At 38.5% G+C, this 16,159-nt stretch overlaps 1 protein-coding gene across 1 annotated transcript; it reads right to left on the bottom strand.

Moving 5' to 3' along the window:
• Window positions 1-5,346: 5,346 nt before the first annotated feature.
• Window positions 5,347-6,515, bottom strand: LOC146333277 (uncharacterized). The gene is made up of 2 exons (XM_084725096.1): window positions 5,733-6,515; window positions 5,347-5,618 (listed from the first exon to the last, which is right to left on the bottom strand). The coding sequence occupies exons 1-2, from the start codon at window positions 6,477-6,479 to the stop codon at window positions 5,565-5,567; spliced, it is 801 nt and encodes a 266-aa protein (XP_084581222.1). The 5' UTR covers window positions 6,480-6,515; the 3' UTR covers window positions 5,347-5,564.
• Between the last annotated feature and the right edge of the window lie 9,644 nt (window positions 6,516-16,159).

Raw genomic sequence — 16,159 nt, 5'->3', positions numbered from 1 at the left:
AAAGTTCTGTTAGAAATCTAGATTGTCATTGGCTGTGACTTGAAGCAGCTAATTTGCCAAAAAATATCCAGTAATCTAATGTCATATTGCTGATTGAATAAGAAGAATTAATGGAACTTTATTTTCAGTCAAACACAAAAGTCAATGCTCCAAAGTTAATTTGGCAGTTCTTTATCTCTTTCCCTCCATCCTGGTATCCTCTACATACAAGGTCAGGCTGGGCTGTAGAAGTGTGCCGGGGCAGCTGTGAGGTGTGAGGAGGTTACACCTCGTCCTGTTTGGACAGCAGCAGACCTCACTGGCCTGGGAACCCTGATCCGCACAGAAAGAATGTGCAGAACCAATAACTGCTAACACACTTTATAGATGAGAAGCTGGACTGAACTGTGTCTTTTATTAGGTTTAATAAAAGACACAGTTCAGTTCCTGCTGTCAAGGCTGCATCTCCCTCACAAAACCTTGTCAGATAAAGGTTTTATGAAACATAATATCCAGTTCCTAGATTGCAAAGATTACAAACAACCCAGTTAATGTCTCTGTGATTGAGGGATCATGATGTTGGAGAGAAATAATTGGCAATAAGATTGATGTTTTTTTTTGCCAAAAACATTATCACCATGTGGAATCTTTTACCAGTGTTTCATTTGAAACAACAGAAAGTGAGTTAATACAATACTACACTAATGTTCACAACATACTATCTAGCTATGTTTTGTGTGTTTAATGTTTTTATTACACAGCTTAAATACTTGATTCTAATTGGTTAATTAGTTAATAATCTGTTATTTCTGAAGAGTAGACCACTAATATGAATAACAAATCATTGCAATGGACACAGTTCTGAACCTAGACTCCAGAGGTTCCAATTAATTTTTAAATAAATAAAATAATGTTTGAATTAATATTTTGTGTCAAAATATTGATTTCTCAAAAAAGTATGTAGCCATATAATAGCCTAAGATAATGAACAGGTCATTATTGTGGTGATTCATGCACCACCCTGACAGGGTTTATTTCACAATAATGAACTGCTCACTGTACATTATCACTTATTACTTAATGTTAACAGGAATGTGATACTGTTAAACTTTTCATCTTTTCATAGAATCAGTCCTGACCTTCTCAGTGATTGGATACTATGGGACTATGTTCGCAACAAGAATCCTTGATTATCTTATTATTAATTCATTTCATTTAGCAGAGTATAATTGTTATCTTAAAAGGTATCAACAGGTCACTTGATTCTCTCTGATAATTTCTGTGGATTTGAGGGTCGGGCGTTGGTCGTGGATCTGAGTCTCGAGCAGCGTTCCCACAAACCACCGCGTCACATTTGACTCCTGAGGTGAAACCTATGAGTTGGACGTGTGAACCGGTCTCACACAGCTCTCCACCACTTCACTTATGCAAGAAAAACATCTGAATTAAGAAAAACATCCAAACCAAGGACAGGAATCCTCTTAGGACAAAAAAACATTTAATATGGAGATGCCATTTTAACTCATTTAGCTTAAGCTGATGTAGTTTTTTTTTATTTGTCTTGAACTGTAAAGTGTGTGACGTGACACCAGACTTGACAGCTGACCTGAGGTGGAGCTCCCACAGTGACCTCTGACACCCCCCCAAATATCACTATGTGACATGACACAAGTCACTGGAAACAACATTTATATTTCCATCATTCCCCTCAAACATACACATATAACCTGTTGCTCTGTAACATCCAGTTCGCTTTTTTAATACACGCTGTCAAAAATGAAGTAACCATCATCTGAGAGGAGTAACACCCATAAAATGGCTGACAGCCTTATTGTAACTAATAACTTGGCTGATTAAAGTTTGAATCTTATAGAGATTGAGGGGTTTACAGCTAAAAAACCGAGGAATGATTATTTTTCTGGTGTGTGAAAGTTTATTTCACAGAACATATATACAAATGTGTATAGTCTGTAGGAATAACCACTTTCATTCTATTTGTTTCAACAATAACAATCAATAAACTATTAATTGATTATTATTTTCCACCATAAAACCTTCCTTACAATCTCCCCAGCTGTCAGCTTCCTTGTCTCCCTCCCAGGCTGCTGTCAGTGGAGATCTGTCCTGTCTTAATCCACATTAGCTCTGATGGTGTTTACTCACATGTAATGAGAGAATAATCAGCACAGCAGTGCTAACCCTTTCATCCCAAACCCTTTTAGCCCACGCAGTTTATTAGCTTTTCTGTGATGAAAGGCCTAAGTGAGTGTATTAGGCTTTGTGTTAGGTTTGCTGCCCGCATTTCAAATGAACTGCATGTATGTGGCAAACTAAACACTCGGGCCTAATTCTCCTGCCTGATATGCAGATCCGCTCTGCTCTATGAATATTAAAGGCCTCTCTGTTGGCTCAGGCAGGTAATTAGGGCTGTAGGTGAGAGGACGGGGGAAAGAGTAGTGAGGCTCTTATATCTTAGTCTAGACTTAGCGGTGCCAAGGACCTCTCTGTGTTTGCGGAGCCCCATTAACAAAGATACACTAAATAAACTAGATAACCTGTGCCAGAGGATGATCTCTGCTCTGCTGTGGAACAAACCTCACATCCTGTTCATTTTTTACACATTTCAGACCACAGTAGGAAGCTGCTATAATGATCTGAAAAGACTTGTGCCTCAACACTTTATCTATTGTTTGACGTATTTATGTTTTTTACGCTAACATTATTTAATAAGGCATTCCAATAACACTTATATGTAAGCACAAACATTTCACCAACAAACTTGCAGAAGAACATGAATACTAATAACATTAATTAGTAATAATCCTTATTTATTTATTAAAGCATTTTTCTAAATCTACAATGCAAAGTGCTTCACAGAGAAAATAAAACATTAAAAAACATAAAAGCATCCAGTTTTAAAAGAAAACATAAAAAATAAAATTAATTAATTTTTAGGGAAATAAAAGAGAAGTTCAAAAAATGTTTTGCTTTTACAAAAATCAGAAAAGGCTCCCCAACAAAAATGAGTTTTAAGAAGGGACATGAACGAAATGTGCATTTTTGTTTAGAAGTGTTGCAGCAAATCCCATTTTATCGTGAAGTTTTATTTCTTGTAAAGTCTTTCCAAACTTCATCCAAAGTTTTAGTTTTTAACCTGCTGAACTTTACAAAGATACAAATAGGCCTTTTTTTCACAGAGACGTGTCGGCATGTGACAGCAGGAAAAGCACAGATTGTGAATAATATATTGAATGATGTCTGAGTCCCAGCACCGCACATGCTGCCTCAACTGAGTACAAAGGAGTCGATGTGACTATTAACACCTGTGATTTTATGTGTTCTATTAGTATGACAAGTCAAAATATCTGCTGTGAAAATTAATTAGTACTTTTCTTTATTAGACTGTTTACAGTGAAGTGACTCATGGGAATAAATGAAGGATAAGAGAAAATGTATTTAATTGTCCCCTTGGGCTCAGAGAGCTTTGGTAGTATTCAAGATAGGCTGTTTGATGGAATTGAACTTGCAGCTACGTGAAGTTCCTAGAATATTCCCATGTGATTGAATTATACATGAACTACTTTGGGGGTTTAGAAATGTTACAGACTTATATAGAACATACAGTATATCATACATTCAGACAAAGTGGTAAAGAGAAGGACAGGTTAATAAGTGATCTTCTAATGGCCAGAATGCAGAAATACAGAATGCAAATCCTATTTCCGTGGTCAGATGGACACCAGACTGTTGTTTTATAACCGACTTGAAAGACGTTTTTGAAGTTCTCTTTTAAGTGACTTAAGATAAAACAAAGAGGGGATGTGCAGGGGTTCAAACCTCAGTCTGACAGCTTTTTTTTTTGACGTGCAGTTTTGCAGCTTTGAGTCGTGTTGGCTTGTTTCATATCGCAGAGTAAACACAGATGTTACCAGTGATGCTAATTAAGGTGAGCCAACGTGCAGGATAGCAGCACCCTGTCTCTGTTTGACCTGAATGGAACAGAACTTTAATTAGTATCACTGGCAACACCTGTGTTTGTCCCATAACTATTTAATGTCAAAACGGCTGCTGTGAAAAAGGTCTGTTGCAAATGAACACTGCCTCTAAATTAAAATCTTTTCAGTAGTGTCACCTGGCATTACAAAGCAATATTTTAACCATCTGTGATGCTGCGCAAGAGGCTAAAGATAACAACTTGACGAAGTAAGTGATTTCTTTTTGTTTCTTTTATGTGCAGAAGAAATTAGCTCAACATTGAAATATCACATTAACTTGCTTTGTTCCAGCAGTTACTGAGCAATATTATCATTCATTTGGAGCCACCTCTTTCTTATAGCTGTTATTTCTCTCTCCACTGCCTCCTGAGGGAAATATCTGACTCTGAAGCTGCTAAATGCTCCACTGACAGCTATTGCTGACTGTGTGTGTCTGCCGGTTGGCGCTGGGCCTGAGCAGGGAGTGTACAGTAGCTTCAGAGAGGCTTTACACTGAAAACATCTGCTGTGGCTGAGAGCAACCCTTTGAGAGCAGTGAAAGTGACCAAAACAGTTAAGTTCAACAGCTAAACTATGAGCTGGACGTCACTGTAAAACTCCACGAAGCTGAGGGGAGCTACAGATTCAAGGAAATAAGTAGGTTGTCAGTCACTGACTGCTTTCACATTTGATGCATTTTAACAGAATAAAATCTAAAAACCCTCACTGACAAAAAGACTATATACATATTAATTTATTAACTATATGCAACCTTTTTATTTCCCTTTGTATTTATCTGTTCTTATATTTATGTACACGTTTAATTTTATTATTATACATTTCATCATATTAGTATTCTTATGTCTTACTGCTTATTTTATTGTTTGTTTACAGCCAAGGTATTCATCACAAGATTGTACTTGTGTAACAATATGTGACAATAACCATCATGAATCTTGAGTTTTGAACTTCACCTTGTGCACTTCAGTTGATCCAGTGGGGTGCTAGTGTGGCTTTATTACCAGCAGAGGGCGCTCTGTAACGTCTTTTTTCCCTGAGCACCAACGTCACCCTGCCTCATATTCTTCTAGATAAATTAACATGTGCTCAGTACAAACATGAGGTAAAGTGCCTTCATCAAAAATATAGTGCAAATGTTGGTGATTGGCATATTTTGTGTAAAGTTTTATCTTATCTTATCTTGTCTTGTCTTGTCTTGTCTTATCTTTAGGGGTTTAAACCTGCAACCCTCCTTTAAGAATGCCTTTATTTTCAACGTTCAGCCATGGTTTCCAAACCTAAAGAAGCATTTAATAACTTCCTGTCAGAATAATGAATGGGTGAAAGTGAACTGCATCATGGGAACAAGCCTTCGAATGATGACAACACATGAGACATTTTAATATTTTATTATAAATAGTGGTATAAAGACATATAAAAATAGTTGTTAGACATATCAATATTTACATGAGACATTTCACAGTACAAAATAAATAAAGCGTAGAATAGCATATATATTTCAAATAAATTACTTGTTTCACAGTGAGGCAGTAAAAACAGAGAAGTAGTCTGTGTCTGTTGTTGGATGGTGACGGTGCAGCGTTGAAGCGTTTAACCCCAGTACTCTCTGGGAACCAGCGGCATGCAGAAGTCTTTGCCACACATCTGTTTTAAAAAGTAAACAGAAAATTGATTAGTGTTTTGTATTTACACTTCAAAATGATGAAAAATGTGTGATTTCTGCTTATAAATGATGTAAATGAGTGAATGTTCACATACCTGGCAGGAGGGCTGTGTTGCTGGAGGTGACTGCAGGATGCTATCCATGCTCATGTTTCTCTGAGGAGCTTCAAGGTATTGATCCACTCCAAAACTACAGCTCCCAGAATGCAGCACGGTGTTCTGGCTGTGACACTGGGTGGAGTAGAGGCCCTGGTTCAGCTGGCAGCTCTGGTTCTGGATCTGGGCCTCCTGCGCTCCCATGGAGCCGTGCTGGAAGTATCCGAGGATGTCGGGCGAGGAGGTGTCGCTGGCGGAGGTGTCTCCCTGCTCCCTCCTCTGGAACAGCACCTCCTCGCTGAGGCCCAGCTGCGCCGACAGATAGGAGATGTAGCGGATAGTGAGGCGGAGGGTCTCGATCTTGGTCAGGGTTTGTCCTGCAGGGGCCACAGAGGGTGGGAGGTAGGACCTGAGGTGGTGGAGAGCCTTGGTGAGGTCCCTCATCCTCAGCTTCTCCTTCTCGCTGGCGCTCTCCCTCTGCTTGCTGCGGATCCGGGGGGCTCGGCCTGACTTTCGACCACGTCCGGACAGGGAGCAGGGTGAGGACTTGAGGGTCTGGGTATATCCGGTCTTAGCCGCCTTAGGGGTGGACTGAGGCAGCTGCTGGTAGGACGGAGACGGGCTGGAGTCCATAGAAGGGACAGGGGAGAGGGTTTCCGGAGAGGAGATGCTAGAAAGGTCCGAGTCGGAGAACCACTGGTACTGCAGGCCGTAGTTGAGCAGTTGAGGGACAGAGGAGGTATCCATGTTGTGTCACTGGTCTGACTGGAGAGACTGGGAGACTGTGAGTGCTGCTCAGCTCTGCTGCACTGGTTTATAAGTCCAGGGCCAGGCCACAGAGGTGTGAAGTGACACCTCCGCAGATTCTCACAAACCATCACTGTCTAAAGCAGAGGCCCCTGAACACACACACACACACAAACAAACACACACTCCCTCGCTGGGACCGTGTCTCAGTCCCTCTGCCTCTCCTCTAGGTCTGGGAAAGTTCAGCTACAGGAGTGGAAGTGTGAATTTTGACTCCTGCTCAAAACAATAAACAGTTTTTGCTTTTTGGGATTTTTGTCCCTGCAGCAACCCAGATGCATTTTGCACATGTGTAAGGGACAGGGTTTGTTTGGAATCATCCAGTTTCTCCCACACTCACTTTTTAACACTGAGGACAGTGGCTAGAGTGGAAAGTGGAAAATATAAGAGGAAAGTTTAAAGAAAATACACTGCAGAAATAATACTATCTGCTATATTTTACCTAGACAGAAGAAGGTGCTGTTACACTAATACTTCAACAATACTTTTATAATCTTAATTGATGATGCTTCAGTACAGTTTCCAACTTATGATCAAATATAAACGTCACTTGATTCTGCAGATGATTCTCAAATAAAATCCTATCACCAGTAACTGGAAAACAAAATAACTGACAATATTACTACAGCTAAAGTTACAAGTTTCTTTTCCAGATTGGATTAATTTAGATGCTCCAAAGTTAACAGTTGTGTAGTCCTGTAGGTATGTTTCCCTCTGTCACATTTTTATATCTGAAGAGTTAATGATTCTGGATCTGGATCGCCAACATACACCAAACTGCATGAACATGAGCAGGGATGCAAGTAACAAATTAAAAGTTTTATTCACGTTAGTTTCAGCCATGTTCACCAACATCCTTCCTCACTGACGTATCCGACTTTCCTGTGTCTTCCTGGAAGCTATTAGTAACTGATAACTAGCTAGCAACAGCTAGAAGAAAACACACCATTACCTTGAACAAATTATGGATTTCTCTGCATTTGAACATTGCTGGAAACATTTGGGATAATGTAAGTACACAACTCATCAAAATACATAGAATATGTGCAGCATTTTTAGGCATTTTAATACGGAAATGTTACATATTGTAGCACAGGTGTCAGGATCTACACACGGGCAATAATCTTGTACAATAACATACAATAACATTGCATTACTACATTTATCAGAGAGCATAGTTACACATTGGATTTACAGATTTGACGGATGATGATCTAATGTTAATTTTTATTCAAGACGATTGTAGGTATGTAGGTGTGTCTCTCCCTCTTTTCACATTACTTCCTTCCACATTTTCCTGTCTGGAGTGATCAGATAGAGGTAAACAGAAATACTTTATATATATATATATATATATATATATATATATATATATATATATACATATATATATATATATATATATATATATATATATATATATATATATATATATATATGCTCTCAAATTGGGAAATTCTTGAAGTGTCATGGTTTGGTTTTTTTTGTTATTTAGTTCCTGTTTTATTTTGTCCTCATGTGTCTTGTCTTTGCTTCCTCACTTTGTCCTTTCCCCGCCCTTTTGATTAGCATTAGTTCCACCTGGGTCTGATTAGTTCTTTGTCTATTTAGTCCCTGAGTTTTTCAGTTTCTGTGTCCTTTTGTCAGCCTCCTTGTATATCATCTTGTATACTCCTGTTCATACTTTCATGTGTTGGATTTGGTATTTGTTTTCCTGGACTGAAACTTTTGATCTTTCGTTTTCTTCATCAAATATATTTGAACTCTTTTCCTGCTTCGCTGTCTGCATTTTTGGGTCCACCATCTTGTTTTATTTTAACACACTGTGAAATGAAGATGGATGTATTTTATTCATCCCAAATTGTGAAATTTTTCAACTCAAAGCAAGCACAGCATTCAAGAGCGGAGCACACAAAGATGTCTGCCATTGGGGGGGTGGGGGGACGCCATCCTGAATGTATTTTATTGATCACAAATAGGGGAATTATTGATTGATTCTGGATCTGCATTGCCAACATATGCCAGATCACATGGCCAAGTAAGATGCTACAAAAAAAAAAACAAAAAAAAAAACAATCACACCTTGACTTTTTATATTATGGCTGATTAAAGAGTGAAATTTTGAGTTTCATGCAGAACGTTTTCTAAAACAAAACTGGAGCCGGCAGATTGTGTGCTTTGTGCCTGAGAAACATTACGTATTATGTATTTGGATGTGTGTGTAAACAGGCAAGCAAAGCTCTGACGGCGCTGTGGTTAAAAATATATCACTATGTCAGTTTCTTAGAAGTCAGGAGATTTCTGCTTCCATTATTCAGAGAGCGGAGATGATCCTGTCATCATTGTAGATGCCTCTTCTCCCTCGCCTCACTCCAACCTTGAACCTGACATCTCCTGCCCTTCTCTTGCTCTCCTCCACTTTATATCCCAACACTTCTCCCCAACACGATCATTTTATAGTCGTGGCAAGTCAGGCAGGAGCTGTGACCCCTGATCCTTTGCTCTCTTTATCTTGATTTTTGGTTGTAAAGCTTCATCTGCTGCTGCTCCTGACCTGTGTGCTTCCTGGTCGGATCCTACAGTATATCTGCATGGCTAAAATGCAAATGTAGTAAATGTTAATACATTTAATGAAGCATAATGAGCTGCATTATCCACTTAAAGCAGAGGTGTGATGGTTTCACACTGATGAGAACTGATGAGTCTGGAGGCGTCACTTCACACCTCAGCTGTGAGAACCAGGAATCCTAACCTCTCTCTTTCCCCGTCTTCCCCGCTTTTCTCTCAATTCTCCACGGTTCTCTCAACCTTCTTTCACTTTATGTGTAGAAAAACAGAAAAGGTTTGTTTTTTTGCCTTTGTTGCTCTCAGCACAGTACTTTGACATGGTCTGTTCTGGATTTAGGTGTTTGGCTGGTCAGATTAGAACGCCTTAGAGATGTTATACTTTGAATTTTTAGAGAAAATAAATTCTTCAAGTCATATTTTTCCCCAAAAAATGTAAGGTTACCTTCTCCACTTAAATACTAATGGAGCGTGGAATGAGAAATAACTGAAAAGCACTTGTGAACACTTAAACACACTTCTTCAAGTGTACAATTACTCAGTGCATCTATTCTTTTCACACACTTTCCCCCATCTGGTCTGTCCAGACACTTTTTTTTAGCTATGAGGCAATTTGTCCGCTCTGTTATTCATCATGTTTTACTTTTCCCTGTGTATATGCTGATTATCAAATAATCTTAACATCAAACTGTCATAAATCCCATCCCTGTCCAACACAGGGGATAATTCTGAGTTTTCCCAGCTCAGTTTCCATGAAACACCAGCACTTTGTGGTTGGCTCTGTAGCAACGTTTTATCGTCCCGGATGTAGGACAGACAAATGAAACACAAAGCTGTCTTTATCTGGTGTTTGTACAGGGTGTTCTTCAGCTTTGGCCAGAATGCTAAAGCTCTTCCTGCTTCAGGGACTCTAAATAATGAAACACTGGTTGAATAATGAGAGGTGGTTAAGTGTATGAGGTGTATAATATGGCTGAATCGACTTAAGATAAAATAACCCTAAGATGTTGTGTGCCAGCCTGGGGGCGTGCAGGGTGAACTGGGGTTGAACCCGCAGCGCGACCCCGCCGGTCACCCTGACCAAGGTGAGGCTGTGGGAGCCTGCCTGGGAGTTTGGCACCTCTGGGTGGCTCCGTGGCTGGGCTGCCTGCCACCTGTCTGGGCCTCCCGAGTCCATCAACCCCACCACGACCTCAAGTGTGCTCCCGCAGCTTTAAATAAAATTAGACATAATTTCAGTGATTTGTGTGGGGACACTGGGTTGGCGCCTTGTTAAATAGTGATAAAGCAAAGACAAAAAGATCAGAGGAGAGCAGAAATAGAAGCTAAAGATCACAGAAGGTGTACAATCTTGTCAAAGTAAAGTAGTAGCACCAAATTAAAATTATTATACATAAAAAGCAAATCAGTGTGTATGAGTATAAGAAAAAATGAGGAACTCAGTGCAATTGTAACAATTAAATGATCCACTTTATTTCTGTCTTTGCCTTTTTAGTTCTTCTATTGGGAATCAATTTCAGCAGAAATAAACAAAGCTGTTTGTATCTCAGTGTGGTCTGGGAAAACTGTCTGGGAAACTATAACAAGCTCTGTAGTTCACTGCTATTATAAATTTCACAAGTGCCTCAGATAAATGCGAGGGAAGAAAATAAGATAATTTATTTCTCTCAAGGGTGGCTTTACTTTTGTTTTTCATTTAAAGTAAAATAACTAATTGCTTATTGAAACTGTGAAAATAGTTTTTGCAACTTCTCCAGTCAGAGCTGATGTCTGCTCAGAGTTCTGACGGAAAAGATTTACTGAAAATCACAGAGAACATCTAACCCCTCTGGAAGGAGGAGCACCTTCACTGTCACTGATTCCTCATTTGCTCATAACCAGAACAGAGGAATGATCTGTTAATGCTGCGGTCAGACTTCAAGACCACTAAATGGTTTTTATAATCAGGTTAATTAAAGAAAGAAATGACACAAGGAGTGGATGTGTGAAAACGATGTCAATCAAATGCTTTGGCCTGCACTGTCACCAGATCTCAACCACAAAATATGTTAGACAAACATGTTAGACAATGCTCTTCACCATCACCAACATAAAACACCCAAGAAAAGTCTTTCATATGGAAACATATTGCTGTATCACCAGAAAAAGAAAAATAGATCAGTATCACCCTATAAAATGTACAGTATAAGTAACATGGAATGTTTCATGTTATAACAATAGTTATCAATTTCATTACGTGGCTTTGTTGAATACTTGATTTCTTTGGTCAATTACAACACTCTAAGGACTGTTATGTCTTTATAACAGACTGTTGCTATGATGAACAGATGGTTGCTATGGATGCAGTTCTGGTCATAGGCTCTGGAGGAGTGATACAATCATTATCAAGTTATATTTTTTTATCATAACATGTTATAACAGTATGATAATGTGATGTTATAAAATATTATATCTTATTTTAATAGTATAAGTAATGTGAAACATCTCATGTTATAACAATAAGATCTCACATTATAACAAGAGTATAGTGTAGTAATATAGTATAGTATATGTTGTGTATATATAATAATATAGTGTAGTATATTGTCATTAGAAGAAACATTGATTCATGTTATTGATGTATTATGTTATGTTATGTTATGTTATGTTATGTTATGTTATGTTATGTTATGTTATGTTATGTTATGTGATACACAACTTATATTTTTATAATGTCACATTATAGCAATATAAGTTATTACATTATGATGTGAAACATCTTATAACAATAAGTTATTAACATGAAACTTTTATGTTATGACAAAGAAAATGGCATATTGTTATATGAGTCATGTTTTAACAACATGAAAATGTATGTACGTACAAAAAGAAGCTACAAAGGGCAAAGATGAAAAACATCTTCTTATAACAACAAACTTTTCATGTTACAGTGAAATATTGACCCCTTATTCTTTTTCTGACCTGGCTGCATTATGTTTCAGGAGTTTTACCTCTCTTGCAGAGTTCCAGAAACTTTTTTGAATCTTTCCAAAGTAGTTCTACTCTGGTGATCCAACATCTTGATACTGTAAGACACTATATTAGAGTTTCTTTTCATTTGTCAACTGTTTATACGAGTTGGTTCACCAGTGCACATGGGAACAAAAATGAGGTGTAATTTTAATATAATAGCATGAAGATTTCACCAACATTTCCCTATTCCATCACAATCCACTGTAAAACAATAACAGAAGTTTTCTTGCTCTCTACTGGCAGTTTATTCTTCAGCAATATGATAAAGTCAGGTTAATAGAAGGATAAAACTGATGTAGATAATCAACAGGACTTAGTAGCCGTGTAACTGAACAAATGTGGACTAATAGAGGCATAATAAGAAGTGGAAAAAGTAAACCTCTGATGTAACCTCTGCTGAGTGGGCACTGAAGTTGGTAAAAGTGTTTTGACCACTGCCATAATTTATCCTGGGTTAGTCATGGATTGCTTCACATTAAACAATAAAAAAGGTTGTCTCAAATTTGTGTGGTAATAGTTGGTAAGTTGAAAGGTTCAGCGTGTGTGTGTGTGTGTGTGTGTGTGTGTGTGTGTGTGTGTGTGTGTGTGTGTGTGTGTGTGTGTGTGTGTGTGTGTGTGTGCGTGTGAGTGAGTGAGGTGTCAGGTGAGGGGGATACATTCTGCACCCTAGGTGTGAAACATAGCTGGGATTGGAGGGTCAGCCAGAGGTGGACAGTAAATTTCCTCTAATTGTAAGACAGTGACATTCACAGAACATAACCAAATTCAACAGAATAACTTGACAGAATGAAGTGAAGTCAATTAAACTGTTGAAGCTGGAAGCAGGAAACAGGAATTGATTGTTGTATTATAATATATATGTATATAATATTATATTATTCCCGACCTTTAAACTTATCATGATCAGTTTAAGAAATGCTGATCGGTTAAATCTCACTCAGGTAGGTCATATAAAGCGCTGGTTTCAGAGACAATGTGTGTCCTCTTTTCGCTGCCCTCTAGTTTGACATCCAGATAAACCTGGTGGACAGATCAGCAGTCTTTCACACCTCAGCCAGAGTAAACACATCCTCCTACTAGCGGCACTTGCTCACACTTGTGTGCTGCCATGTTTTTACAAGCCTCCTCACTCACCCCCCACCCCACCCCCCCAACACACAGCTGCCACTGACATGGGAACAGTTATATTCAGCTCCCATTCACTGATATCATGCCTGAAATATGGACACATTATATAACCTGTTTCTAGAAAGCAATCTGAGGTCAAGACTGTTTCAGAGTAGGATTTATGATGGAGCAAAAGATCCAGATGTGTCTTGACAAAATGATTTCAGAATTTAATATTATTAGTTTTACATCACGGAACAAAACAAAAATCTGTAAGTTTTTCCTCAATCCACTAAATCAATATATTTCTACAACTTTCTACCAGTATTTATGCATTTTTTCGTTGTAAATATTCCCAGTGTACTTCCATTTAAAAGCAGCTGTTATCTGTTCACAAGATCTGTCTTCAAGAGGAAATTTTGAGTCTTTGCTGCCTAATCAACCTTGACATTTTTTACATCTCATGATAACCCAAGTGAAAAGTCATAATGACATCCTCTGTGATTTGATTTAATTAGGTTGTCAGATCATATCAGAAGGCATAGTTCAACGCCATGGCAAGTGTGCTTATTTGCTTTTTGCCATGATGAGAATATTAATGTATCTGTTTGTATTATAAATAGAACCAGCAGCTGTTTAGCTTAGCACGAGTAAGAGGGAGTGTAGCTAGCTTTCATCTGTCCTAAAGTAAAAAAAAAAGTGACCAACCAAGAAATAGTCTTGAACATAACCCCAAGACATTTTTGTGGTTTTGGTGAGATATAATGTGTAAATTAATGAGCTTCAATGTGTGACCACACAGAAAGTGAACAAATTTGGTTGGTCTGCCTGTACAGAGTTAGCTGCAAGCTAGCTAGTATCTAACAGACCATGTTAGTGGGATTGTTGAACTCAGAGCTGACCAAATCCAGTTCTTTCTGGTTTTCTGGTCTTTCTGGGTTTTTTGATGCCTTTGCATTCTGACTGAACATGGTCAGAGATGTTGGAAAGCAAATGTTATTTCCTCTGGACAGAGCTAGGCTAGCAGTTTCCCCTTTCCCCCATTTTTATGCTAAGTAAAGCTAACCAGCTGCTGGTTCTAGCTCTGTACTTAAAGGTCCAGTGTGTAAGATTTATGGGACTCTACTGGCAGACTATGGCAGAGATGGAATATAATATTCATTACTGTGTTTTCTTACAGACACAGAGTGCAATTGAGTTCCAACCACACCAGAGGGGAAAACAATTCATTCGTGTTCATTGGAGGTCAGAATTTCCCCGTTGAGATTTCCAACATCCGACCTCAAAGCCTTCCAGGTGCATGACACCAAAAGCAAGCAAAGAACATGGCTGACCATGGCAAATTAATGACTTTCATAGGAAAGTGTTCTCTCAGTTGGGCTCTCAGCAGAGCAGCTTCCTTACATAAACAACACAGAGGAGGAAAATGCCATTCCATATTTTTATATTATGGCATACAGCAACACTGGCGACATATATATGACAGTGTGTCTTATTTTAGGCTTCCATTGGTGCTGCCATTGTTTTATGACATCAGATAAGTTTACAAGCAGGAACTCTGAGTGGCATTCTGATGTACTTTGTTTGGAACACAGCATTAATATTGTGTGAAGGTGTCTCTTTGTCATTTCCACATGCTAGCAAGCAACAGGAAAATGCCTAAAGAGTTCACCCCAAAATCAACCCCCCCCCCCCCCAGCTTTTATTTATCTAGATTTCTTGGGTGTGACTTGCAGAGTTTTTGAGTTATCAGCTGTACAGATTTCTGGCTTCTCTCCAGTATAATGGAGTTAAATGGGCATGTGGTGCTCAAGGCACCAAAAATACATTTGAAAAATAAAAAAAAACAGTGTCTCTTTCCAAAAATCATGCCCTGGTTACTCAAGATAATTCACAGACCTTGTTGTGAGCAATGTCATGTAGTTACTTTCTACTAGAAAGGAAGTAGCTCCGGTAGATTTTTAAAAGTCTGTGGACTATTTTGAGCAATCGGGTCATGATTTCTGGAGGTGACATTGCTGATGAATATATTTTTTTGGTGCTTTAAGCAACACAAGATGAGTGCCATCCAGTCCCATTATATTGGAGAGAAGGCAGACATCTCTACAGCCTATATCTCCAAAACATTGCAACTCACAACAAAGAAATCTAGATGGATAAATAGCACTACAGGACAGATTTGTTTTTGTTTTTTTTGTCAAAAAATCCTTTGACATGTTGAAATGTAATATTTTTAGCTAGCTACTGACATTTTTTGTGGCACCAATTGTTTTCCCTTCTGGCGGGCATGGTTTTCAGAGTATGACACATTGCACTCTGTTTCTCTTAATGTATAATTACTTGAGCTACGATTTGTTAAATATGAAACTCTGCTTCATTAACAAGGAGACTAGATCATAAGCCCTCAGCTTTATTCAAGTCATGATGGAGCTACTATTTTACAGCTAATATACACAGGTCTACAGTATGTACAACAACAAATATAGTATTGGTAGTCAGACTGTTGTTCCAGTAAATTCACAGACATGTGGATAACAACCACACACACGCACACACACAGGCCCACACAGGCACACACATATACACACAGACACACACACACATACACATACACATACACACACACAGCTCAGTCATGCCAAAAAAGTAACATGCTCCTTAGAAATCTTGACACATGTTGTCAGGAATGCAGCAGGTTTTGTAAAACTGTTCTTCATCAGAACGTTAAAATGAGAGCATCATATCAAAACATCTAATCTCACAGTTTTGTACCATTCTCTTTTTTAGAAAAAAAAATTTAACAAACAAACAGAACAATTTCTTACACACTGTCATGGCAAGATTCGACAGGTAAGACTCTGACTCTACGTTATCACCACCTACAAAACACACAGTTAAGAACAGACAGGACGTTTCGGTCGAGGAGAAGACGACAA

This window comes from Lutjanus erythropterus, chromosome 1, assembly GCF_056507025.1.
Source record: "Lutjanus erythropterus isolate fLutEry1 chromosome 1, fLutEry1.hap2, whole genome shotgun sequence".
In the NCBI taxonomy this organism is placed as follows: domain Eukaryota; kingdom Metazoa; phylum Chordata; class Actinopteri; order Lutjaniformes; family Lutjanidae; genus Lutjanus; species Lutjanus erythropterus.
This window is presented reverse-complemented; position numbering and strand designations above follow the sequence as displayed.

Excerpts from the sequence above, each read along its gene's own strand:
- LOC146333277 (XM_084725096.1), bottom strand. The coding sequence starts at position 6,479 with ATGGATACCTCCTCTGTCCCTCAACTGCTCAACTACGGCCTGCAGTAC. Across the intron at positions 5,619-5,732 it reads CAACACAGCCCTCCTGCCAG|ATGTGTGGCAAAGACTTCTG; the intron begins GTATGTGAACAT and ends TTTTTAAAACAG.